This window comes from Seriola aureovittata, chromosome 12 (genome assembly GCF_021018895.1).
Source record: "Seriola aureovittata isolate HTS-2021-v1 ecotype China chromosome 12, ASM2101889v1, whole genome shotgun sequence".
Classification (NCBI taxonomy): Eukaryota; Metazoa; Chordata; class Actinopteri; order Carangiformes; family Carangidae; genus Seriola; species Seriola aureovittata.
The window spans coordinates 24,573,408-24,598,804 of record NC_079375.1 but is presented as its reverse complement, the minus strand read 5'-3'; the positions used below and the strand labels follow the sequence as shown (position 1 = coordinate 24,598,804).

At 43.7% G+C, this 25,397-nt stretch overlaps 1 protein-coding gene across 3 annotated transcripts in view; it reads left to right on the top strand.

The window, feature by feature from the left end:
* The window catches only part of col15a1b (collagen, type XV, alpha 1b), a 43,038-nt gene extending 17,646 nt beyond the window's left edge, over window positions 1-25,392 (top strand). For 2 of the 3 annotated variants that reach the window (XM_056391275.1, XM_056391273.1), the window contains 42 exons: window positions 5,790-5,977; window positions 6,379-6,588; window positions 6,863-7,015; window positions 9,016-9,090; window positions 9,401-9,499; window positions 10,260-10,374; window positions 10,597-10,637; window positions 10,730-10,903; window positions 11,014-11,040; window positions 11,137-11,199; window positions 11,310-11,387; window positions 11,674-11,736; window positions 11,824-11,973; window positions 14,136-14,189; window positions 14,367-14,402; window positions 14,590-14,727; window positions 14,917-14,976; window positions 15,092-15,127; window positions 15,267-15,308; window positions 15,480-15,542; window positions 15,743-15,778; window positions 15,894-15,977; window positions 16,087-16,152; window positions 16,476-16,511; window positions 16,854-16,916; window positions 17,002-17,091; window positions 17,448-17,483; window positions 17,626-17,679; window positions 17,937-17,993; window positions 18,186-18,245; window positions 18,451-18,495; window positions 19,744-19,819; window positions 19,938-19,963; window positions 20,059-20,157; window positions 20,256-20,400; window positions 20,508-20,566; window positions 20,661-20,792; window positions 21,159-21,257; window positions 21,379-21,453; window positions 21,658-21,855; window positions 22,110-22,225; window positions 22,595-25,392. In XM_056391275.1, the coding sequence (XP_056247250.1) occupies window positions 5,790-5,977; window positions 6,379-6,588; window positions 6,863-7,015; window positions 9,016-9,090; window positions 9,401-9,499; window positions 10,260-10,374; window positions 10,597-10,637; window positions 10,730-10,903; window positions 11,014-11,040; window positions 11,137-11,199; window positions 11,310-11,387; window positions 11,674-11,736; window positions 11,824-11,973; window positions 14,136-14,189; window positions 14,367-14,402; window positions 14,590-14,727; window positions 14,917-14,976; window positions 15,092-15,127; window positions 15,267-15,308; window positions 15,480-15,542; window positions 15,743-15,778; window positions 15,894-15,977; window positions 16,087-16,152; window positions 16,476-16,511; window positions 16,854-16,916; window positions 17,002-17,091; window positions 17,448-17,483; window positions 17,626-17,679; window positions 17,937-17,993; window positions 18,186-18,245; window positions 18,451-18,495; window positions 19,744-19,819; window positions 19,938-19,963; window positions 20,059-20,157; window positions 20,256-20,400; window positions 20,508-20,566; window positions 20,661-20,792; window positions 21,159-21,257; window positions 21,379-21,453; window positions 21,658-21,855; window positions 22,110-22,225; window positions 22,595-22,817 (3,740 nt within the window). In that variant the 3' untranslated portion in view covers window positions 22,818-25,392. The remainder of the gene's footprint in view (window positions 1-5,789; window positions 5,978-6,378; window positions 6,589-6,862; window positions 7,016-9,015; window positions 9,091-9,400; window positions 9,500-10,259; window positions 10,375-10,596; window positions 10,638-10,729; window positions 10,904-11,013; window positions 11,041-11,136; window positions 11,200-11,309; window positions 11,388-11,673; window positions 11,737-11,823; window positions 11,974-14,135; window positions 14,190-14,366; window positions 14,403-14,589; window positions 14,728-14,916; window positions 14,977-15,091; window positions 15,128-15,266; window positions 15,309-15,479; window positions 15,543-15,742; window positions 15,779-15,893; window positions 15,978-16,086; window positions 16,153-16,475; window positions 16,512-16,853; window positions 16,917-17,001; window positions 17,092-17,447; window positions 17,484-17,625; window positions 17,680-17,936; window positions 17,994-18,185; window positions 18,246-18,450; window positions 18,496-19,743; window positions 19,820-19,937; window positions 19,964-20,058; window positions 20,158-20,255; window positions 20,401-20,507; window positions 20,567-20,660; window positions 20,793-21,158; window positions 21,258-21,378; window positions 21,454-21,657; window positions 21,856-22,109; window positions 22,226-22,594) is intronic. The other variant, XM_056391274.1, reaches the window with a different exon arrangement.
* Window positions 25,393-25,397: the final 5 nt, after the last annotated feature.

Genomic DNA, 25,397 nt, shown 5'->3' with positions numbered 1-25,397 from the left:
AACCACTAGTGACAGTGACAGTTATATGTCCTGATCACAGGATGCAAGCAACCTAAAAGTGACGCTCTCTGATGTAATGACTTTTCTAACTTGAACAACAGAATAACTTACTGAATAAGACCATTCTGTAACAATTAAATAAAATACCCCTAAAAAATGTTTTGGCCACCTGAGGGCAGCAGAAACAAGTTGTAAACACAACATTGGCTTTTTTTCTACCTCATAAAGTTACTATGGGGAACTTGTAGATGAAGAGATATACTTCTAGTAGATACAGGTATTCATTAACATTAGTTTATCAGAGTGTTTTAATTGAAAACAGCAGCCTGTTGCTACAGGAAACAAAGCTGATAAGAGTTTGGCCAGTGAACCAGAGCATTAAGCACAGGAAGTAAAAACCAAAACTGAGCTGAAAGACATTAAAAGGGAGTCTGCAGAGTTGGTGATACTGTAACTTTTACTCTCTACGATCCTGTTTTTAGTGAGTTCAACAGATCCACCACACTCACTAACCTAACCATTGTTTCAGTATGTCAAATTGATAGGTCAGTGGTTCAGTCCCTTACCTACACTCGCTGATCTTTAAATCAAATCTTATATCTTGAACTTACTCCAATCATGTCCCAATGTCTGATGAAGCAGGACAGAAGCTCTGGTTTTTGTTTGCGTAGTATGCAGGTAGTACTTGGATTTGCTCTGAGCCACATTTGTTAACGTCCGAGAAATGTGGAGGACAAAGGAGCAGGATGCTTTTGTGTGGCATTCCAGGGTCAAGGTGGATTTAAAAGGTTGTACATGGCAACGCTGAGGGGGTTGTTAAAATTGGTTTTAGAAGTCTCCACAAGATGATCAAGCGTTCATGTGGCCAGCATGATGAGGATTAGGTTCAGCAGTAAGGAGTTAGGGTGGAATAATATGATGCAACATGAAGGAGTGATCAGATGATTGGCAGACTGTTTGACTCGAAGAAAAGAATGAATGAAACCGACGTCATCGCTGATTTACTGTTTGATAAACCTGAAGTCTAACTGGGACCTGAGTAACTCACCAGCTTATATGAATGAAGGATTTACTAACCGTCATGGCAACATTGAATCAGTGGACCAATTAATAAATGTAGTTCTGGAGGTGTGAGATATGAGTTTATAATCTCATTTGATGTCAGCATGAATTATGTTGTATGTATTAAATCCCTATCACATGATCATGAATAGGATTTGTCTGCAGGCCCTGTGTGTGTGTGTGTGTGTGTGTGTGTCCTTGCCAGTGGAAAAAACTAAGTTATGAGCATTAAGCTACATTTACTTAACCACCATCTGCAATGTTGCATTATTTCTTAATTACATGAGTAATATTAATCACCACCAGGTCTCTGTGTGCTTCTGTTTTACACATATGTTTTCAAGATTTTACAAAGACAATGCCCAGTGTGACTGAAGTATATTATCTTTGTCGTTTACTTCAACTACATTTTTCCCAAAATGCCTTTGTAGTTTTAACTTCATACATTTTTAATGTTGGACTCACTTATAATTGCGCATTTTAACCCGTGTTTGTATCTATTTCTGCTGCAGGTATCTTTGCTGCTGTCTCAGACTAGCTTTAATTTTATTGTGGCAAATTAAGCTGCAGTCTACACACACAAAGTTTCCCTTTTAGCTTGTTTATAACAGTTCACTATTATATTAAAGTAAGCACACTACGCTCGTGTAAAACAATTCATTGCATCTTTTGCAATGTGTTTATTGCACATGTTCACTAGTATTAACATGCATCTTCACTGATCCGATCACAAGTGGACAGCTCTCACTTCGTCAGTTCACACCTGACTTTAAAATGCGTCTCCACATGCGTCTCATTGACCACTTGTAATCGGATCTAACTTCTCCCCTTTATATGCAAATAACCTTTCCATGCACCACTCCCTGTCTCTCCCTCGCTCGCTCTCACACACACACACACACACTATAGACCATAAATAAAGATGGACGTAGCCTCTGTGATGTCAAGAACAGGTTTCTGAAAAGCGGTTTTGAAGCTCAGAGTGGGCCGTTCCGCCGTCGCCATCTTGGCAGTACCTAACTCCCATCAAACTCCTGGTTAATCCAAAAATGGGCAAAAAAGGAGGGATGCGTATCGAGCTGAGACTTCAGTGCAGGCATATGCTCACCTGTCTGTCAATCAAAGTGGTACACCCTCAATTATGCAGAACTTTAAGTCTTAATAAAATTTAAACAAGTTAGTTATATAAAAATTCATCGCCCATACAGTTTCACATGAAGGAGGAAATTAGTCATGGAGACCAAAAGCGTTTTGTACCGGGCTGTAAACATGTTTATTTCTGCTGTAAAGTTGGGCATTTTCACATGGGAGTCTTTCAGCCTTGGAGGTTGCCGCTTTGCACACACACACACACACACAACAAACCAATTTGTCAATTGTCGAAATCAACAACGCATACCTGTTTATTGGTATTCATTATAGAGAAGGAACTGAGATCCGATCACAAGTGGTCAATCAAGACGCATGTGGAGACGCATTTTAAAGCCAGGTGTGAACTGACAAACTGAGAGCTGTCCACTTGCGATCGGATCACATGCTAAATTTAGTGCTACTTTTCCCACTAGTTGTTTCCTATAATTGAAACATATCAATTCACAACTTTTAACTTGGTAAAGAAATTCTGTTTATTTTTTATCTTACATAAACAAGGTAGTTGTTGAATCTGGTGTAACACTGTTCTACTCACTGGTCTTATGAACAGCTCCTAGGCTTGTTACCTTCCTCTTAACGGTGATACTACCTGTGCAATATGTTTACTGTGTGAAAGAGTAAAGACTATAACATTATCTGTGATCTCACTTTTAGTGTGCCCTTATCCCTCTTTACCTTTCACCTTATCTATAACAATTCATATTAAACCATCTCAGCCATGAAATTAAAAGAATTTATTAAACCGAATTTGGAGCAACTTGTATAGGAAGATCCGAGTAAAAGCAAACAGATAAACAGTCAAATTGTTCACCCTCTCCCCTCTGTCGGGAATTATAGACTGAAATTCAAGTTAATACCGTTACTAAACAGAAAACCATGAGTTAAAGTACATAAAAACACTCTCTTTAATTACTCTAACTCATTTAGCTTCTATTTTGCTCTTTTAGGAGTTCTTATGTACCTTTAACTACATAATAAACCTTAAAAAGTTCAAACAATACATTCAATATTTGTGGGCCCACACTATGAAAAACACACAAAAAGCAAGCAGTGAAATAAAATTAAACCTTTCAATGCAGGCCTGTGGCTGGTGTCCGTTGGCCCACATTAAAGATGGCGCCCGATCCTTGACCGTGGATGAAGAAGGACTCTCCTCCCTCGTAGCCAGAGGTGCAGCTGGGTTTTACCTGGTCACCCAGTGCGCTATCTGGTCTCCTCTCGCTCGTCGTCGGGCTGATGGGATCCACCGAGGTGCTAGCGAGCGGTTAGCGCTGCGCTAGCTTAGCGCTGCGCTAGCTTAGCGTGCTCGTAACTCAGACGAAACACACACTTATTTCGAAACGCTGAAAACGCGGTAGTTGATCAAAATGTCACTGACTTTAACTCACTGAGCTTCGTACACTATGTGAAGCACGTTGACAACGATAACACCTCGTTTACACACTCAACGGATATCTTTTCTTCTCCGCTCTCTTGCCGAGCTGCGATGACGCAGCTACATCTGATCAACTGCTCTCACACACCCGTGCTTGCTGTTCTCCCGCCCCCTGGCCAATCAGTAACCAAGGAACTTGACGTTGCTTTATAGCTGACCAATAGGAAGGTACGATACAACATAGCGCTGTAGTATGTGAGAATAAAATAAACGGATTGGGTTACCTTACAAACAAACTTTTTATGTTACATTCAATGTCGTGGAAATTTACACTACTCCCCATGTAATTGGTTACATACATTTAAACTATATACTATATATATTATATACTATAATATACTATTATTATAGAATATTGCATAACTATACAAATGGAAAATAAAGGATAATATCCTAGGGTTAATGAACAAAATAAGCCAGGGGGTTACACTGGTCATATAAAACACAGAAACAGCTAAAGACCCACTACTGCAAAAAGATAACTAGCATAGCTTAGACCTTAAATAATCTTTGTCAATAGTCAAGAAAGTAAAGGAATTATATCCTTTTCATCTATCTACCCATTCAGCCTGTGAACCTTATACCTTTTTGAAGCTTGTCTACAGTTTTCCCACTGCCTTGTTGATGAGACTTTTTTTTTCTTTTTTTTTTTTTCAACAAATTGTTAAAATTAACTTTGATAAAGAAGGGAAATAGGATTAGCAAATTGTTTTATATAACACAAGACTGACTCTCCAAAACTGTGCTGAGACATTTTTAGTTTTCCATCCTTTCTCACAAACCCCTTTATTTGACCATTTGACCCCTGTTTTTTCCTTCCTTTTTGGGCCAACTTGGACCCTGAGAACTCTTCACAGCAGCAACAGTGTGAGCATAGTCTGTATCTTGAAATGGCTGCCGTCCAAGCTATGATTGGTGATCACCACCAGGTCTCTGCTGCCAAGTCAGACCAGATTCAAGCAGTAAGACTGGCCTTTATTTTCAAATGTATGTCTCACAGGGCAGAAATGAAAAGTTAAACCTCTACAGTGGCCACTAGTTAACATGCTGGAGGTCACTTCAGTTCTCTCAGACCAGCGGTTGCCCATTTCCCTCATTACAGAGTACTAATGACTGCACATCTGGATTGGAGGTGTGAGGTCTTTGGTCTGTGTTGGTGGTATGTGTGTGTGTGTGTGTGTGTGTGTATGTGTGTGTGTGTGTTTGTGGTGTGTATGTGCACATCTTGAACGTTCACCTCACCACCTGGGTCTGCAACAATAAATGTGTGAATGTAAAGAAGTCCACTTAGAGCAGTTTGAGTGGTGCACAGAAGCACGCCTCCACACACACACACACACACACACACACACACACACACACACACACACACACACACATTCAGACACTTACACACTGAACCCTCTAATCAGGTATGTTTCCAGTTGGTCAGGCTGACGAATTAGAGACCCCCAAATGTCGGCCCTTCTGGTCTGGGAGTTTGTGTGTGTTCATGTGGGTGAGATTTGTGTTTGATGTGAGTGCAAGTATATGCAAATACATCTCTATCTGTGTGTGTGTGTGTGTGTGTGTGTGTGTCTATGTGTGTGTGTGTGCATGACAGAGATATAGGTATCAGGGGTGAGCCTGGCTGGAATGCTGAGGTGAGAGTTTGTCTCTACGGGAGATAGGCTCCTTAGTGGGGGGAATCAAGGGAATGTGAAGCCATCTCATCACATACACACTAAATACTCTAATTACCAGCTATTGTGTGTGTCTGTCTGTTTCGGAGGATTATGTCCATGCAAGGCAGAGCAGTGAGGCGCAGGCAGAGTCAGGATCAAATCAAGTCCAATTAAAGGCATGTCAGGATGATTCAGAGGTACCTCTCTTCCTCTAATGTGGTGAATGAACCAGCAACACACAGGTAGCTAACAAGGGAAGAAAGTTTGAATCGGGATTCACACATCTGCCATGACACCTACTGTGCACCTCTGAAGTAAGGTACACCTGCAGTATAGTCGGAGCAAAGTAAAAAGTCACATAAGTGCAAATACTTAGCATCAAAAACACATGTCAAGGGAAATCTTTTTCAGCTCGGCTCCACCTGTTGTTTAGATTTACACATTCGAACATTGTCTTCTCTCTGTGTCTCTGTCAGATCGAGGCTCGGGAGGTCATCTGGACCTGACCGAGTTAATTGGCGTACCCCTCCCTCCCTCGGTCTCTTTCACTCCTGGCTACGAGGGTTTTCCAGCCTTCAACTTCGGGCCTGAAGCCAACATCGGCCGGCTCACCAAGACCTTCGTGCCAGGGTCCTTCTACAAGGACTTTGCCATCATTGTCACGGTAAAGCTAGAGAGTTGAACTCTTCAACCTTTTAAACCTCCTTCATGCTTTAATTAAGGTTTTTAAAGGGGGTCACCATGGCTTTGAAAAAAGCGGCCTAGAGACAATAGTGCTTATCTACTATCAAGTAATTGCCAAGTATGTTACAGGAGTTTATTGTGCTGTAGAACAGCTTGTGGGCCGGTGCCTCTCTGGGGCGCCACCTGGTGGAAGTCTTATGATAAAGCAAGACAACTTTTTGCTTGTTAAAATAAACACAGAAAGGATTGTATTGTCTCTATTTATACTGGAACTTCTGTGGATTATTGTATATTAATGTATTTATTCACGTGAGCACTACTGTACTGAAGCAGGGAGTTTTTGTGACCTTCGATGTCTTCCATACCATGTCCTTATTCCAGGTGCGTCCAGCCAGCCCAAGAGGAGGCATACTCTTTGCCATCACAGATTCCCAACAGAAGGTGGTGGAGCTGGGTTTGGCCCTCACGCCAGTCCGCGGGGGCCTCCAGAGCATCTTATTGTACTACACTGACGGACAGCAGGCCTCCCACAGCCACAAAGCTGCAGCCTTCAGTGTCCCTGATATGACGGACCAGTGGACGCGGTTTACGGTGGGTCTTAAAATCCTAAAAAAATAAAACATTTTATTAATAAAAACAATTTGCAAGTGCAGCAAGATGATTTCACTAGTATAAAATGCAAATCAACTATGTGCTGTTTAAACGTGTGTAATTCCATCTCCTGATTTGTTAAAAAAAAAGGACCATTCTTCTTCAATTTTGCCAAGTTAAACTCTCTATTAAAACACTTCTTTTAAGGTAAATTTCCTAGCAATACAGATAAAATGTATTTCTTTTTAAAGGGTGTGTTTGCTCTGCCTGACAGGTGGTGGTGGAGCACGATGAGGTGCGTCTCTACATGGACTGTGGAGAGGCAGAGAGGGCTACTTTCCACCGGAGGCCTGAAAGACTCACTTTTTCTCACAACTCAGGCATCTTTGTAGCTAATGCAGGAAGCACAGGGCTCGACAAGTTTGTGGTGAGTGAATAACATTTGTATCTGTGGATGTGTTTGTATCTCGTGGAGGACGAGGAAGAGGACGAGGAGTTTTGCTTTTCCTGCAAAGCTGCAGAAAGAATAAGTCCTGCTCCTTGTTGTGCCTCTGGTCTGTGCTGTCGGCCTGAGGATCACATCAGGGAAACGTTCAGTCTGCTGAAGCCGTTTGTCCATTAACCATTTGGCTCCTTCTCTGTGTAATTTGAATGTTGTTGAGTATGAAAAAAGCACAAAATGAAAATGCCTTCCCTGGGTGTTGTCCCTGTTACCAAGGCACCAGGAAAAAAACTAAAACTGCATCTGAGCATTTTCTTCATGTTACAGGTTTTATTCATGAGGTTGCAGGTGCTCAGGTGCCAGCTTTCTACAGTACGGATATAAGAATAATACACAGAATAATATAAAAAAATGTAATACTCTGTGGTAAAGGTAACAAATCACATCTATCTCCCAGTAAACATTTTACACTTAGCTTTTTGTGGCATTTGGCATGTTTGGCTAGCTGTTCCCCTTGTGTCCAGTCTTCCTAGGCTAAGCTAAGCTAAGCTATGCTAACTGTTTCATGGCTCTAGCTTCATATTTAATGGAGAGATATGAGAGTTGTAAACCCCCAAACATTAACAACTATTTTAACTGGATATTTAAATTTACATAGAAAGTAATTACATTACATTATTTCAGAGAAAAATACTTCATCCTGGCTTTCCAAGACTTCTCCATCTCTAACACACGGTCCGGATCTGTGTACAGCCAGGTCGAAACAGGGTCGAGATGTCATGACCACCTCTAGTCAAACCCTGTGCTGGCTCTGTTACAGATTGTGCCGGATAAAACGCAGAGGAGGAAGATCAGAGACAGAGGAAGTAAGAAGGGAGGAAAGAATAGAGAGGGAGAAGAAGGAAGAGAGAAGAGGTTGACACATGGCGAGGGAGGAGAGGATGGGGGGAGGGAGTCAAAGGCAAATGAGGAAGTCGGAGATGTAAACAGTGTTGACATGTGGTCAAGGCTTAGTTGTGGTCAGATCAAGGGCTGGACTCGGGCCTTTGTGGCAAAGTGTGATAGTGTAGTGAGGTTAAACTACAAGCAGAAGATCAATCTAAGCTGCTTGTCACTTGTTGTTGCCATGGCGAATGGATGCAGTCACGCCCACTTCAGTGCGCTTTGTTCAGTGTTGCCTGACTTTCTGAACAGGTTATCTGTCTGAAGCATGGCCACGGCATATGTGCATGCTCAGCAGCAAATATCTGGGTCGCTTTGTGTGTATGTGTGTGTGTGTGTGTGTGTGTGCATGTGTGTGTCCTTGGGTGTTTGTTGTTTCGAGGCTTCAAAGGAGAGCACTCATGGTATGGGGCCCTTTTTAATCAATGTGCGTTTACTATGCTGTAAATGTGAATGTTGACCAATGAGTGGAGCGAACATCTTTCTCCACGTTCCCATACGAAACAGTAGAGTTGTTACGCTGCAGTCAGTTTGAGTTACAGAGCAGTTTACAGGTTATTAAAGTACATTAAATATTAAATGTGTCTCATACTGATGCAATTCCATTGTTGGATTTCCATATGATGAAATACAACGTTTTGGGGATGTTGTTGTGAGTCCAGAGTTCATGTGAGTTCATTTTTGGGATTTTGGGAAATGTAGGAAATGTGTTAAATCAAAAAAATAAAAATGTTCTGAATATCAATTATTTTATTATCAGTGTAAGTCACTTCAGAAAACACTTAAATGTGTTTATTAATTCAAAGTCCTGGTTCGCCAGTGATTATATTGTAAAGCCCCTCAGCCTCTCACTGTGTTTACAGGTGCACCGACTCATTTCCCAGGAACACCAAGATTAAAATGAGAGTGTTTACATCCTGGAAGTAATTTGAAACATTGGAGACCCAGTTAACTGAGTCATTACGATTCAGGCAACACAGTTAAAGTGTTTATAAGACGGGATTTCTATAAAGCTCATGTTAACAGTCTCTCCGTCTCTACAGGGCTCCATTCAGCAGCTGGTGATAAAAGATGATCCCAGGGCAGCTGAGGAGCAGTGTGAAGATGATGATCCTTATGTGAGGCGCGCACACACACACACACATACACACACACACACACACACAATAGTAGCTATGGTATAAATAACAGAATTGTACATGAAAATGGGCTTGTGAACAAACGGCGCCCCCTACTGGTCAAAAGCCTTGATTGGCAAAAAAGAAAAGAAGTTATGAGCTGTTACTCTGTTGATCCTCTTGCCTACCGAGAGCTATGAGCAAAGATGTCACACTTACATATCAGATGGGTGTCGTGTAGATTGTAAAGACATTTATATAAAAAAAAAAAAATTGAGTAATTGCTTTAAAAGTGCGATGTCTGATGAAGGCCTCGGGATACGCCAGCGGGGACGACGCTCTGGATGACAGAGAGACGGAGGAGGAAGTGATGAAGAACACACAGGACAAGAAACACAGCAAAGTACAGGTGGGCTGGATTCATGAAATCACTTCACTTCACACACAATTATTTAAAATTCAGTGTGAAACCCTTCACATCTTTGGAAAGTTTGGGATCTCTGTCTCTCTCTCTCTCAAGTGTGTGTGTGTGTGTGTGTGATACACACACCCCTACTTCTTATCAACAAGACCCTAAAACAGCAGTCTGTATTTCTTCTTCATGTTCTGACACAATCTTTCATCCTCCCACAACCAGGAAGTCAGTCTGACCCCAAACATCCCATAATCAACACTGACTTTGAAGCTTCAAAAAAACACTGTCCTTGTAATGCCAATGCTTCATTCTGACCTTCAGCAGCAGCAGCAGCAGCAGCGGCGGCGGCACAGACTCTTCTCTGACACTCTAGATATTTATCTCCTGGTCTAAAGGTCTGTCCGTCCATGAGTCGGTTCATCACACGATTGAACCGTCTTGCTTTAAGTGTAGTAAATGTGTAAATGTAGCTTAGTATGAATATTGAGGGCACACCACAGATGAATCGTAATAATTTTGATTGGATTAAAGAATGAATAAACCTGACATTTGCCAGCCACATTCACAGGATGCATCCTGTGGATTGACCTGTAATGACCCCTCAGCTATAGGATCAGCGTCAGGACACACAGTTTTATACATACTACACCATATCCCACATGGAAACTGAACGAATCCCTGCTTCTCACAGGGAGTACCATTTTAATTTTAACCAACTTTAACCCTTCCCACTCATCCTTAACATGTCTTGTAGGAGGAGGACAGTGTCCCGGTCAGAGCTCCGCCCACTGAGGCTCCGGAGGTGGAGTTTGTTGAGTATTCTGGTCACATGACACCAACAGAGGCCAATGAAGAAATGCTGATCAGAGGTCAGAACGAATCAATGTTCATTTACTCTACGATGACATTAACCGAACTACAAACTGTGCGTGGCATGATGATTAATTAGGATTTTGTGCATGATTGACATCATTGCTGACAGGAAATTCTACGTAAGATCAGAATTGAAAAATGTTTTCCTGAATGGAAAGTCATGGCTACAGTGAGAGGAGAGTTGCCTCATAAGAGTCGTTGTCTGGTGCTGTTTACAGGGCCACACCGGACAGAGGAGGCAGGAGAGAGATCAGGAGATGTGAGTTCAGATCTCTGTCTCTGTCACACGTTGCACACAGGGCTTCAGTGCACTTACGAATAATATGAGTGTTTTTTAATTTGAATTTCCAGGGTCACGTCAGGCCGGGGTCCAAAGGAGAGCGCGGAGATCCCGGACCACCCGGCCCGCCCGGTCCCCCGGGACCTACAACTCGACCTGGGCAAGCTCAGCCTGGAACGAGAGGGCCACAGGGGCCACCGGGGACCCCCGGCTTCCCTGGACTGCCGGGGAAAGATGGAAAGCAGGTGAGTGCGTCAAAGAGAGAGAGAGCATGTGTATCGGTGTGTTTTTGTGTTTTTTTTGTCAGCTCTGTTTGTGTCACTCGCTTCCTCATCCGTCTACTCTCTCTTCACAGGGAAGCAAGGGTGACAAAGGAGATGCAGTAAGTTATTTTATCTCTTTGGTTCGTCCTCTCGCTTCATTGCTGTTTTTATATCATACATAACTGATAATAACTGAACTGTATCTTCATCTGCAGGGTCAGAGAGGAACTCAAGGAATTCCAGGTTTGGCTGGAGAAGCTGGAACCAAAGGAGAGAAGGTGAGACTGAAGCCCCGACGTTACAGCTAATAACTCACAACAAATTTATTCAAGGCACACTTGACTTTCTTCTTCTCCTATCCTCTTCCTCTTGCCCTCCCCCTCCGCAGGGAGACCCAGGAATTGGTTCACCGGGCCCTCCCGGCCTCCCCGGGCCACCCGGACCGCCCAGATCACGCAGCGTACCTGTGAGTATCAGTAACACGCTCCCATGGTATCATCCTGCATTTTTACCACCCGTGACAGTGTGTGGCTAATTGTTTTCACATTGTGAGTGTGTGTGTGTGTGTGCGTGTGTCGTCATGGCAAACTGTTGTCCTGGAGACACCTCCTGCAGCAGGAGCTACCACAGAGGAGGGGCCAGCTGGTTTTATGTCTGTCCGTCTGATTTGATTGATGATTAGCATCACTTAACATCTCAGTGTGTGTATGTGTGTGTGTGTGTGTGTGTGTGTGTGTGTGTGTGTGTGTCAGTACGGAGCAGATGCCCTGGGTTCTGGGTTTGAAGATCTGGACAGTGACACCGAGCTCATCAGAGTAAGACGAAGATCAGAGCGGTCGACGAAATAATCTGATGTTTGAATTTACAGAGTCTAAGAAAAATAAACATTGTCTTTGTCCCAGGGTCCTCCTGGTCCACCGGGGCCTCCGGGTCCTCCTGGGCCCCCTGGAGCCAACCTGTCACCTGACACAGGTGAAGGCCGCTCTCTTGGCGATGCTGGACCACCCGGTGCCCCTGGAAGCAACGGGGTCCGAGGCAAACCTGGAATCCAGGTAAGTCCCTGAGATGAAAGACGTAGATTATTCAACTTTCAGTATATTTTATCACAAATATATAGAACAAAGTAAAACCTGCAGATCTGGACGTTTAGGACCCACAAACACACATTTCATAAGTTAACTGTTTTGCGTCGCAGGGCAGACGCTGAATAACACGGCAGCGGTCAAACCTAAATACATTCATGACGTCCGCAGCATTTGCTCTCAAACGTAAAAGCACCAAATCATCGGCGCTTTACCGAGCTGAATTCAGAGGAAGACTTCCACACTGTTGTGAATGAGCGATGTTATGATCACAATACAGACTGAAGAACTAATAAAAACCAGTTTGCATTTAAAAGTCTCAGTGTTGCATGCTCTGAAAGAATTTCTGTCTCTGAAGTATTTTTGTGTATCGTTCGTCTTTCTTCGAGCATATATTGGTATATGCTTTTATCTAGATGTAGTTTAGTCTGTGTTCCTTCTTACATCAAACTGTAGTGATCAGTGTTTGTGTGTGTCACGGCCAATGACCAGTTTGTCTTGTATTCTCTCTCTACCTCTCCACCCCACTCTAATTATCCCCGACCTCCATTTCTTCCTAATTTAAATCCCCATCAATCTTTATTCTTCCCACATCTTGTTCCTTTTCTTCATCTTCCACTCCCCTCCCACTGTCTCCTCCTCCTCCTCCTCCTCCTCTCCGCTCTGTTCCAGATGTTTGAGGATTGGTTTAGTGGTTCTGGACCCGATGAGTCAGGTTTGAGCTCAGAGTCGTCCTCCGACCTCGGCTCAGGCCTCGGCTCTGGGTTCAGTTCTGGGTTCAGCTCTGAATCCAGCTTTGCCTCTGGGTCTGGGCTTGACTTCGGGTCTGCTTGGGGTTCAGGCGAGGTATCTACTCTCGTGGTTTGCTTTTTAAACCGAGCAAACGAGAAAAGGCAGAAACTACAGTCAGAGGTCCGTGCACTGAGGCGGCGAGAGAGCACGAAATTAAATCTGACACACAAGAAGATCGCAGGGTTTCATTTCTATCATTTGTGCTTTTACATTGTTAAAACAGTGACACCAATGATGAGGACCAACCTCAGCTCCCTGCCTCAATGCTCAGCCTCATGACTGTACATTATCTCCTACCATGTTGTCTTAACTGCTGGCTGGCAGCTGGCTAAACTGAAAGCCTTTTTACCTGGATGACTGACGTGGTGTGTGTGTTTGTGTGTGTGTGTGTGTGTGTTTGTCTGTGTGTTTGTGTACGCCAAGAATAACTGCCCTCTTTGCGCCTCGATAATCCCCATTTTGGTTCATTAACTTTCAGTTCAAGTGTCGTTATCAAATGAAGTTTCACTTGACATGATAAAGTGACTGAACTGAAAGGAAGTGACCACAGACTTGCTGTACGAGCTGCTGTCTGCCTCTTTCATCCAACATGGTAAAGAAACAAATCTGCCTTTTTATTTTCTCTTTTTGTATATTGTTGTGTATCGGCCGCTCTCCGCCAAGGCACACTGATGACCAACCAGATCACCGTCCTTTGGCCCCGCTGATTCAGCCTTTCAGGAGCCAGTAATTTATTAAGTCATGCTTCAGTGTGCCTTGGAATCAACGCGCCTTACTGAAGGAAATCTGAGGCCTCTGGTCTCTCACTGCTTTGTTAAAGGAATACACAGAATTATTATTTTGCAATGATTTCAACTTTCCTTTTAAGTGATGAGAAAAACTAAATCATCCGTGCCTCCAAAGCTGCAGACTCCACTGCTTCACGCTGCACCTCAGCTGAAGGACGGTTAGCAGTCAGGACGGGCTTGACTGCAAGAACAAGGAGCTAAATTGGGGGGGAAAAATTTAATTTATCTATCTGCAGCTACTTCTGTCCGTTTCGTGTTTGTCATTTTGTAAAATTAGAACGAGCACGACGCACTGACGTTACCGGGCTCGTGGTGGTGATGCAGAGCAGCGTTGGCGTGGATGAGCTCTTCACTTAAGGAAGCTGACTCATGAGCCAGTTTCCCAGAAATCTGAGTATTCCTTTAGACTGACGCGCTGCTACCTCTGGGTTCAGCGCTGGCCGGCGAACAACCTTAGCGTCCTGTTTCTCTGTACGTTAACCTGTTGTCTGCCACTTATCGCCGTTTCGTTTGTCTGTGTCTACTTGTGTCTGTCTGCGTTTGTGTGTCCAGGGTCCAGCAGGAAAAGACGGGGCTGCAGGTGTACCAGGAGCTGTGGGAGCGAAGGTATGCTCAGTGTCACAGAGACCTATGATTACAACCAGTCTGATAGAATATACACATCTTATGTCATATCATAATTTGATTCTGATTTATCAAGATCTTATATTGTCCCGGTGTTCACCAGTCCTAAATAAAAGTCATGCATCGCTCACTCTCTTTCTTCCTTCTCTACATCATCAGGGTGACCAAGGGTTACCTGGCCCACCTGGACCAAAGGTAATGTATACACTCAACATGGAGTAAAACAAAGAAATCAGCTGCACAACATGTGCTACTGTATGTTTCTATTTTATCCCCAAAATAAACATTTCATTGTTTTTCAGGTTAGAAAAAGGGTAAATCAGTGTTAACTATAGGCAGCTTTTGCTAATAGGAGTTTCATGTTTCTTTTTCATCTCTGCAGGGTGAATGTGGGTCTCTGGGCACAGCAGGGTCTCCAGGGCCCCAAGGGCCCATTGGCCCACAGGGGAAGAGAGGCCAAGTGGGTCCCCAGGGCCCCCCCGGACCCCCCGGACCCCCAGGAACCAAATTCTTTGTCGAGGTGACACCATTTCATACCAACTACCCACACATACACATCACTGCCGCTCCACGGACTGACGCTAATTAAGCTGAGAAGGAAACAATAAGTTCATTTAGTGAAGAGACGAGTAAAGAAAAACCTCGTCCTCAGCACAGAGGTCCAGATTTCATCTTGATGCTTTACATCAGACTGTGTTTTTGTTTTCAGGATATGGAGGGATCTGGGAAGAGTGACACACTCATGGGAGCTGGAGTCAAAGGCCCACAGGTCAGTGCAAGTCTTTGTGTGTGTGTGTGTGTGTGTGTGTGTGTATTTATATATAGATTTATATTGTTTCATTTACAGTAAGTGTTTTCTATTTTGTTTTGTATTTTTTTCCCAGGGTCCTCCTGGCCTGCCTGGCCCACAAGGACCTAAGGTAATCTATTAATTAATATTTATTTAATGTACACTTCCAGAAGATATTTGTAATATATTTTTGACAGCTAATAATAAATACTGTATGTATGGTTCCTCCTCGTTCAGTAGTTAAAGATAGTTTCTCATGTCTTCTGTAGGGTGACGATGGAGCCCCAGGAACTCCAGGACTCTCTGTCAAGGTGAGGTTATTCTCATACGGTTCTGCTTTACATTTATCTGTCACATTGTGTATGATCTTCTCTCCTCTCTGTTACTCTCAGTCCTGACTGTTTATATCTTATATATTAAGTTTTGTTTGGTTTTATGGCACAAACTGGAGCCACCTCTCCTTATGCTGTGTCTGACTGCAGGGTGAACCAGGAGACCCAGGACCTGAGGGTCTTCAGGGTCCTGCTGGACTACCGGGTGCTAGGGTGAGCAGTTTCCACAGCAAACGTGTTGATCATTTAGCTTATTAACACATGTTAAAGTTCGTATGGTGCATCCTGTCTGGCACATGTTCAGCACAGAACTGGCTGCATTGAAACTGTCTCTATTTTAAATAATAAACTCTCTATGTAGATCACCCTTAAACACACTAACACATTCATTTCTACTATCTCTCTAAAAACAGGGGGCTAAAGGAGAAAAAGGCAGTTCAGGAGCCAAGGTAGGTTTGCTGAAGAAAGCATGATGTGTGGATATAATATCTGACAGCAGTCTGATGTGGTCTGCACATTTTGTTCCACCGTCTTGACAGCGTTTTCTGTTTTTCTGCCCTGCAGGGTGAGCGAGGCGCTGATGGACTCAGTATCCCAGGACCACCTGGGCCGGCTGGACCTCCTGGGCCTACTGTTAATCTGCAGGATGTACGTACACGTGCACGTGCAAACACACAAAAGGCATTTTCTCTTCACTATTTAGTGAATTTTTTGAAAACCGACGCCACAACTTACCCCGTGTACGATTTGTCTACAGCTGCTCCTCAATGTTACAGAGGGAATCTTCAACTTCACGGAGATCAGAGGACCACCGGGGCCCATGGTGCGTACAAATAAACTGTTGAAGCAAAGTGACAATGTCTCTTAGTCAATTTTTGGACAGGGTGGAGGGCGATAAATTGATTACCGCCACTTACATCTTTGACATCAGTAGCACAGAAACACACAGTTACGTAATTGTTTAACTTGTAATACAAGGAGTCTTTTGCTGTAAAGCAGAATAATTTTTGAATTGCTGGAGCTGCAGCTTCGTTAGATGACACTGACAGTGTGAGCATGTGGTTTATGGCTGTACCAGAAGTGATGATTAATCCAGCTGACTGTGTGTGTGTGTGTGTGTGTGTGTGTGTGTGTGTGTGTTTGCAGGGCCCTGAAGGCTGGCCTGGCAGAGCTGGATTTCCTGTAAGAGCCTTTTGCTACATCATCTAATGCTGAGCTTGTGTATCACAGGACATTAAGTATTTAACCGCCAGTGAACAATGATGCCACAATTATTTAAAAGCAATGTGACATATTTCTTATTATTTTTGCCTTTGCTGTCATTGGGCTAAACATGGTAAGTAGCAGAACTGCTGTAGTGTTTTTGCCACAGGCCGAGAAGACGTCATTTTGTTTTACTTGAACTGATGTTTTATAGTCTTCCTAAAAAAAATGTACACTGACCCGGCGGCCATCTTTTTTTAAATGCTATCATCCTAGTTCAAAGTGCCAACTCTGCCTCACTATCCTTTCATCCCTCTTCAGGGTCCCCGAGGACCAAAGGGAGACGTAGGCCCTCCAGGTAACCGGGGGCCGGGAGGGATCAAGGTGAGAACCTGACCACATGAGTGACGACGGAGCTCTAATATGAAACAGTACAGATGAGGACGTTTGATTTCCTTTGCTCTAACAGGGAGAAAAAGGAGAGCCAGGGGTGACTATTGCTGCTGACGGATCTCTCTTAGCGGCACCACGAGGCCCCCAAGGACCAAAAGGCATTAAGGTACCAGACAAGTTCACTCCTTAACCGAGACCCGAGCACTTCACCCACTCACTGACGCCTTTACCCCGACTACAGTATCAAGGCGATGCGTCTCATCTCTGTGCTGCTCCCTCAGTCATGATCCTCAACATCCGCCTGCACTATCTTTTGTATATTCTGTTAATTTGAATATTTGAATTACTGCTGCATCTGCTTCTATACAGAAGTCAATGTCAACATTATTTGTTTTTAGTCTCTGAAAGTCAAGAGTAACACAAGAATCAAAACATGAACCTTTATTTTATTCATTTAACTGAATAAAACTCTATATGTCACATGCATCTCATGTTTTGCTGTACTGCTTTGTATTTTCGCAGGGTGACCGTGGGTTCCCAGGATCAGCTGGAGCTATGGTGAGTTCATATTAAATTGATTTTATATCTGAAAACTCTTTATTAGCTCTGTCGACGATTCTCTTGTTTTTGAAATACTTAAAATAAATAGTTCACCCAGGAGCTCATGCATTTTATCCACGTGTTGTTGTGTTTATTTCAGGGCCCGGTAGGACCGCATGGACAGAAAGGAGAGTACGGCTTCCCCGGTCGCCCGGTGAGTAGCGTTTCTTCGGATGTACACGGTCAGGAAATGACCACGACCCTCTTTATGTCGACAATCTACTGAGAAACAATGAGAAGAATACACAGACCCAGTGTGGGGGAAAATTAATCCGTTAAACTATGTTTGTCAGCGCCAAGAAATTCAAGAAACTCTATTAATTCAATAATTTCTTTAAAAGTAATTTAAATTTTAATGAAGTAATGTAATGATGTAAATACTGATTTCATGCTCTCTCTCTCCCTCTGTAGGGTCGACCTGGTATGGCTGGAAAGAAAGGTGACAGAGGAGATTCTGTTGGCCTGCCGGTAAGAGGAAGTTGTTAAAGACTCAATCAATATAAGATCAGCAGGTTAAGGATTATAGTCATTGACCTCCACAATGGATCACATGACTACACGCACAGTATGTGAAAGGGGTCGCTAACGGTTTTGAACCCACGGATAATTATCAATGGACTCTTCCGTTAAATAGGAAACCGTTTTGTTGTCTTGTCTCAGGGGCCACCCGGTCCTCCAGGCCCTCCCGGACATCCAGGAAGAATTATCGGTCTGAATGGAGTAAGTATGAATCTGTGTTTGTGTCTGTACAAACCTTTAATCTCTTTAATGTCAAAATCACATCTGTGGTTGTCAGTGAGCATCAGTATCTTTGTATGTGTTTTTATGGTTTTTTTTATGACCCTGAATCTTGTCGAGTTGATTTTACTTTAATTTAAATGTTTTATTTTAGTCTGATTACGCTGCTCTTCTCTGAATCCTAAAGACAGTGTTCCCGGTGCGCCCCAGACCGCACTGCAAAAAGGGACGAGTAAGTCTGAGTCGGACCACCTGATTGGTCCGTTTCAGTGTGAAATCGGACCGTCCAGTGGTTCTGTCGGTGTGTGGGTGTAGCAGCATGGCAGCTCTCCGGTCTGGGCTACAAACAGCACCCCCCCCCCCCCCCCCCTCCCTTACCTCCTTTCATCCTCTCCTCTTTGCGCTCCCACCGTCCTAATGATCTTTGAAAAGGCTCCATGTTTGTGGGTCTGGCCTCATTTCATCAGGCATTAACATCCCTCCTGTATACAGGTTGTATTTCATTATTTTACCTGCCTGAAACACATATTTGTGGTTGGATCTATGCGAGAAAAATTTATCGTAAGCAGTCGCCAGATGCATCAGCCACCTGCAAATATGATTTGGCCGTTCTGATCTTCAGTGGGTTTATTTACACCGAGTGTTTTCTGTGTATTTGTTAAATCCAATATGATCACTCAGGACAAATGTTAATGCCAGGTGTTAAAGGGGGTCTGGGTCTGAATCCTGCTTGTCTCATCCGTCTTTACTCTCCTCATCATCATCTCAAGGAAGAGGAAGCTGGATGAACCTCTGACAGGGAGGAGAACGAAACTGTCGATACTCATCCTCCCTCTGTACATAAATCAGAGTTGGTGCCAAATCGCTTTCAGTTCAATCGATTTAAAAAAGGAAACTATCTCTGAAATGTCGGCTATTGGAAACTTTAAATTAATATTTGTTCCAAAGAAAAACTCCTTCATTAATTGGTTGCAGTGAAAGTGAGAAATAGATCGATCTTCCTCTGTTCGTGGTGTCGGGTGTGTGGGTTCTTTCTGTGCAACCCTTCTCTGTTAAAGCGTGAGACTTGAAGTTGTTGTCGGGGGGTGTGGTCTGGCCCGGGGGGCTTCTGGCCCGGGGGGCTTCCAGGAGGTGATTGAGGCTAACTGAGTGTACAACACGTCTCTCCTCTGTAAATCTTTCTAAGTACCTGCTTTAACCTTAATCCTTAACTTCCCTTTACAGTCGGGTGAAGGTTGTTTCGTGCTGCAGTCTGTAGCATGCGTTCCCCTGTGTAACAGGTGTTTCACAGTGCTGACAGCAATGTTTTAATCTCTGAAATCTGTTTCATTATTACCCAGGTTTTTTTTTTTTCTTCCATTTTTAACATGTTACTGTCTGTGTTCAACCGTTTATTGTTTTTATTTTATAACAGCTTGTGCACATGCGTGTTCCTGCTGCCATCCGTGATTCATGTTAACGAGCATCTATGTGTGCGCAGGAGTCGAGGGGAAATTCGTTTGGAGCTAAAGGTGACAAAGGAGACGAGGGAGTACCTGGAGAACCGGGCACACCTGGTAAGTCCTCTGCGCCGTAAACGTCCCATTACGTGGGATCGGTTTGCTGACTCACTCACAACATGTTGCGTACGATTACACAGATGTATTATTGATGTTGTGTTGTCTTTCATCTTAGCACCTGGATTTCCTGATGGAATTGTGGTGAGTACTGATTTACTCTAGAGACTCATTTACAGTGGGTGTAATGCAAATATGGATATGGATATGGATCTGTTGTCTCTTGGTGGATCCGTCAGGGTGCCAGAGGTGATCAGGGATACCAAGGTCAGAAGGGAGAAAAGGGTGACGGCGGTCCGCCTGGTCCTCCAGGTCTGCCTGGGAGGTCAGGACTTGTGGTGAGTTCTAATATTCATAAGCTCTGACGATACTTTCCCAATCTCAGTCCTGAACTGGAGTTTATCTGCAGTAAATAATTCCATTTCCATACCTGTAGGGTCCAAAAGGTGAGTCCATCGTGGGTCCTCCAGGTCCGGTGGGTTCTCCTGGGCTGCCTGGAGCCCCTGGGTTCGGACGACCTGGATCCCGAGGCCTGCCTGGTCCTGCTGGACCTCCAGGACCTGCATTTGCACACGGATCAGGTTCGTGTGTGAGAGAGAGATGGAGAAATTATTATTACTATTAAGAGAAGTTACAGATCATAGATCACAGGTCACAGATCAGATACATTCCTATGTGTTGTCATCAGCTGTCCCCGGCCCTCCTGGTCCCCCCGGTCCACCGGGATCTCCAGGATACACCAACCCGGTAACAAACTCGCCACAAGAAAAATATTTTCTTAAGGTTGATTACAGTGTGATGGAGGTGCAGCAGTGATGCCTTTGGTGTTGTGTGTCTTCAGGTGACCACCTATAAAACAATCCACGCTCTGAACAGAGAGAGTCAACGGGCCGCAGAGGGAACCCTGGTGTACGTGTCCGAGAGAGGAGGCGAGCTGTACGTCAGAGCACGCAATGGCTGGCGCAAGATCCAGGTGTGTGTCATAAGTAGTTTATTATCAATGTACAAACACATTGTTGTCAGGTCTCTCGTGGTGTCTCAGTGTCAGCACCCGGTGGACAAAATACCCACTATAGTTCAACCCAGTCTTTCCCCTGCTCGATGGGACAGGTGTGCACCTCATCTCCCTGCGGTCCTGAGAATAAACCACGGTTTATAAAACTTCAATTTGAGAACCTCAGCTCAGTTTCCTGAACCTAAGAAAATACAACTTTTTAATAATAGAAGCTAAAATATGTCAAATGCATCTAAAGTGCCGTTTAACTTAACAAAAGTGGTGAACTCAACACAGGATCGTAGCACTTACCCAGACTGTGTTGGTGTGTGTTTCGTCTTACAGCTCGGAGAGTTGATCCAGCACGGGCCTTCATCCTCAGCGGCGTCTCAGTCCCTCAGCAGACCTGGAGAATGGAGCAGACCACACAGGATCCACAGCCAGGTTGTCTCTCTCTCTCTCTCTCTCTCTCACACACACATACACACACACACACTTTTGAAAACACCTCTGTAGTTTAGCGCATTCACACATCCAATGTTTAAAGTTAAATGTTTTTTAACAGGAGCTGCAGGAGGGCAGCAGAGGATACCAGCCCAGCTACAACGTGCTGCCCCAGACCTTCAACGCTGTTCCCGGGGTGAGTGTAATAAACACATGTACGCCCTCACACACATACATACACTATAAACTCTGTACCAGACCTAGGTAGCTGAAATTACTTGGCCCAACGACGGCCCGACTCTGCCTGCACGTCTGCCTGACGCCAGATCTGTGAAGAATAATGTGTCAGATTTGGACCAAGCGTGTTTTCTCATCACCTCTGCGTTTTCCTCCGTCCCAGCTCCATCTGGTCGCTCTGAACGCCCCTCTGAAAGGGGATATGCGCGGTATCCGAGGGGCAGACTTCCAGTGCTACCAGCAGGCGCGCTCCATGGGCCTTACAGCCACATACAGGGCCTTCCTGTCCTCGCACCTCCAGGACCTGGCAACCATTGTGAGGAAGGCGGACCGCACTGACATGCCGGTGGTTAACATCAGGGTGAGGGGACATTTGTATTTACAGGTTTATTTTAAAAAAAAAGGGAACACAGATTGATCTTAAATAAAGCAGGCGATCGTGTATTTCGCTACAGAGTATTTCTGAACTTTAGTTTTTCTTTACTTGGGGTTAAGCCGTTTCTTCCACTGCGTTCCCACAGATTTAAAGATGCAGATTTCATTCATTTCAGTTTCATTCGTCTATTCTCTCTCTCTCTCTCTCTCTCTCTCTCTCTCTCTCTCTCTCTCTCTCAGGGTGAAGTGTTGTTCAGTAGTTGGATGTCCATCTTCTCTGGGAACGGAGGCACATTTAACCCGTCCGTACCCATCTACTCCTTTGATGGACGCAACATTATGACTGACTCAGCATGGTGAGTGTGTGTGTGTGTGTGTGTGTGTGTAATGATGCAGATATGGGCTGGATCATGGTCCCAGTTTCAGGCCTTTGCAGAACTTAAAACATCTACTGGAAAATGAGTTTCCATTGACCTAACCTGCCTGTCCCCGGACTGGGAGGAAACTGGAGCACCTGGAGGAAGCCCATGCAGACGGAGGGAGAATATGCAAACTCCACAAAGACAGAAAGCAGCTTTCCACCAGTGAAGAAGTTTGAAGTAACTTCTAACCCAAAGCAGCAGGCGACTCAGGAGAGACACGACCGTCTCTTTTATCTGTTGTTCTTCCTGTCAGTCTCATCTCCGCAGCTCCCTCCACTCACTCTCCTCCTCCTCTCCCCTCAGGCCAGAGAAGCTGGTGTGGCACGGCTCCAGTACCGTGGGCATCCGCCTGACCACTAACTACTGCGAGGCGTGGAGGACGGGTGACATGGCGGTGACGGGCCAGGCTGCGCTGCTGCAGACAGGACGCCTGCTAGGACAACACACCCGCTCCTGCTCCAACCACTACATCGTGCTGTGTATAGAGAACACATATGTGGGCAACACACATGCAAGGAGGACCTGAAGAGACAGAGGAAACACACACACACACACACACACACACACACACACACACACACACATTAACACTTTAAAGAAACACACATGCAGGCATGCTGAAAGTAGAAAATGTGACACGGTGCATATGAAACACATGCGGGCACATACACACGTTATGATGACATGTCACTGCGTAGAGATGATATTCAAGTACAGACTGCGGGCACTTCTGTTCACACACACACACACACACACACACACACACACACACACGCAGAAGCAGGCTCCTACACTCGGCACAGCAACATGAACACAACATTAAAGTTCCTCTCACTTTGTTTCGTCTGTAGTTCCCACCTGAGCCCAGGTGTAATCCCCCACGCAGCCGTCCATGTCTAGAGTTCAATTATTTATATTCACCATGAACATGTAACAGCACAACGTGTCATCGCGGAGAACTGCAGGATTTCATTTCATCACATAATCTGAGTAGATCTGAGTCACACCAGTGTGTTTGCACTGTGTACTTTATATTTTTGCTGATGATTGCAAATGCCTGTAATAGTTTGTTGTGGATTTTTTTTTTTTTTTTTGCCAGTTCCAGGCAAAACATATTCATTTGTTTCCCAACAGTAAAAAAAAGAAATCAGTTAACATCAGACCATTAATAAATCCTGTTTGTACAAAAATAAATAAATAAATAAATAAATAAAGCAGACTTGATGTACTGTAATGGATTAAACAAGCGACTGTTTGGAAACAAATGAAAACCAATGGATGCCTGGAACTGAAGAAAAACATGTTACAATTTCTGTGACGCAGCATCATAGTCTGTGAAAAAATCTACAGAATACTTTGCAGGAACTGATGTGGCCTTATAAGTCAGTGTTTGTTTTTCTTCTTCCATTTTTATGGAGCAGAAATTTGGGTAAACAAGACCCATGCCTTAATATTGTCCTCACATCTGATATCACGACAGTGTGTTAGTTCAGACTGAGTCTTGTGTATGAAGGCTAGCTGTTTGTAGACACACGCTATGTTTACTGTACAACAGTGACTTTCCAGGTTATTCAAGAAATCAAATAATCGGCTGTGACTCTTATAGGACGGCGATTTCTCTGTAAAGGATAAAACTGGAGAGATTTGATATTTTTGTTATTGTCAACAAATGTGTTAGTCCTTCTCTCAGTATTTTCCAACATTCCCAACCCTGCCTGTGGCCCTCAGGCCAAGCACTCCTGGAGACATACAGCTTTAAAAACAGGTCAAGACAACAGATCATGAATATATGCTTTTATTTTTTAGAGAAAACCGGCTCGGTAATTTCCTACAACAGCTGGGCACTGTGGCTTTTAGTAAGCGTTACTCAAACAGGAGGAAATTGTGCTTTTGTTGGGGACTATTTGCAGCAGCGGATGAATCGACATTTAGTGCCGTTGTGGCTGTTTACAGCAGCAGGTCAGTGACTGTGGGACTGAGGCAAAATAAACTACAGTGTGTGTGTGTGTGTGTGTGTGTGTGTGTGTGTGTGTTCACGGTGATGAAGGAACATGTTACTCAGTCACTACAGTGTGTCTCAGTGATGTGTATTTAACAGTTTTTAGAAAAACAGTGAAGCTCCACGGCTCAGCGGAGTAAGATACATACTTGTTATTCGCTGACAATAAAGAAAAAACATATAGAATATCACCAGACTTATCTTTTACATATGAGCACAATGTGAACTGTACACATTCTTACTGTCATATTTTAGATGTAAATACACTGAATGTAAACGACTTCCTACAAGCAAATTCGTCCAATCACAGTTTCCTCCATCTTTCCTCTGAAAAAACTGTCTGGATTTTCCCAAAAACATTTTACCACTAAGTTCTTGGCTCTAATTGTTGAATCTACAGATATTAAAATCCACATTGAAGAGATTAGTCATGCAAGGTTAATTAAAATAAATAAATGAACCAATGAACATTTACCAAGAAGCTTAGCTTCATAATCACAGAATGGCGCCCCCTGCTGAAAACCTGTTGACTCACCACCACCTCTGTTTACACTGGCTCATTTATCAATGATTGTTCTTACAAATAAATTCAAGTCTCAAGTTCAAGTTTCAGGATTTAAAAGTATTTTGTTCCTGTTTTTCTGCTGAACTAGTCTCAACATTAACATCTGTGCTCTAGCATTAGTATTAGAGTTGAAATCAATGTGTGATTTTCATTAATTTATACTGTAGCAGGACATAGTGTGAAAATCTAGCGAGTTCACTTTTAAGATTTTGATGAAGTTGGAACATGTATATATATATATATGTGTGTGTGTGTGTATTGTTATTGTCCAAATGTTTTTGTTTTTTACTCTGTAGAGGTAGGTTTTGTATGGCGCACACTAAATGACTAAGATTTTCTCTCACCATGTGTTGATTGAGATGTAGTTCTGCCTGTAAAGAAGATGTAGGCCTGACTGAAAGGCACAAAATGTTTGAAATGTTTTCCTCGTGTCCGATTATGATGTTTCTGTTCAAACAAAACTTGAGCTTCTGAGAAAAGAAAACATTTGTACTGACTGGTGCTCACGGAATAAATGTCGTATTTGGTGTTTTTTAAGTGGT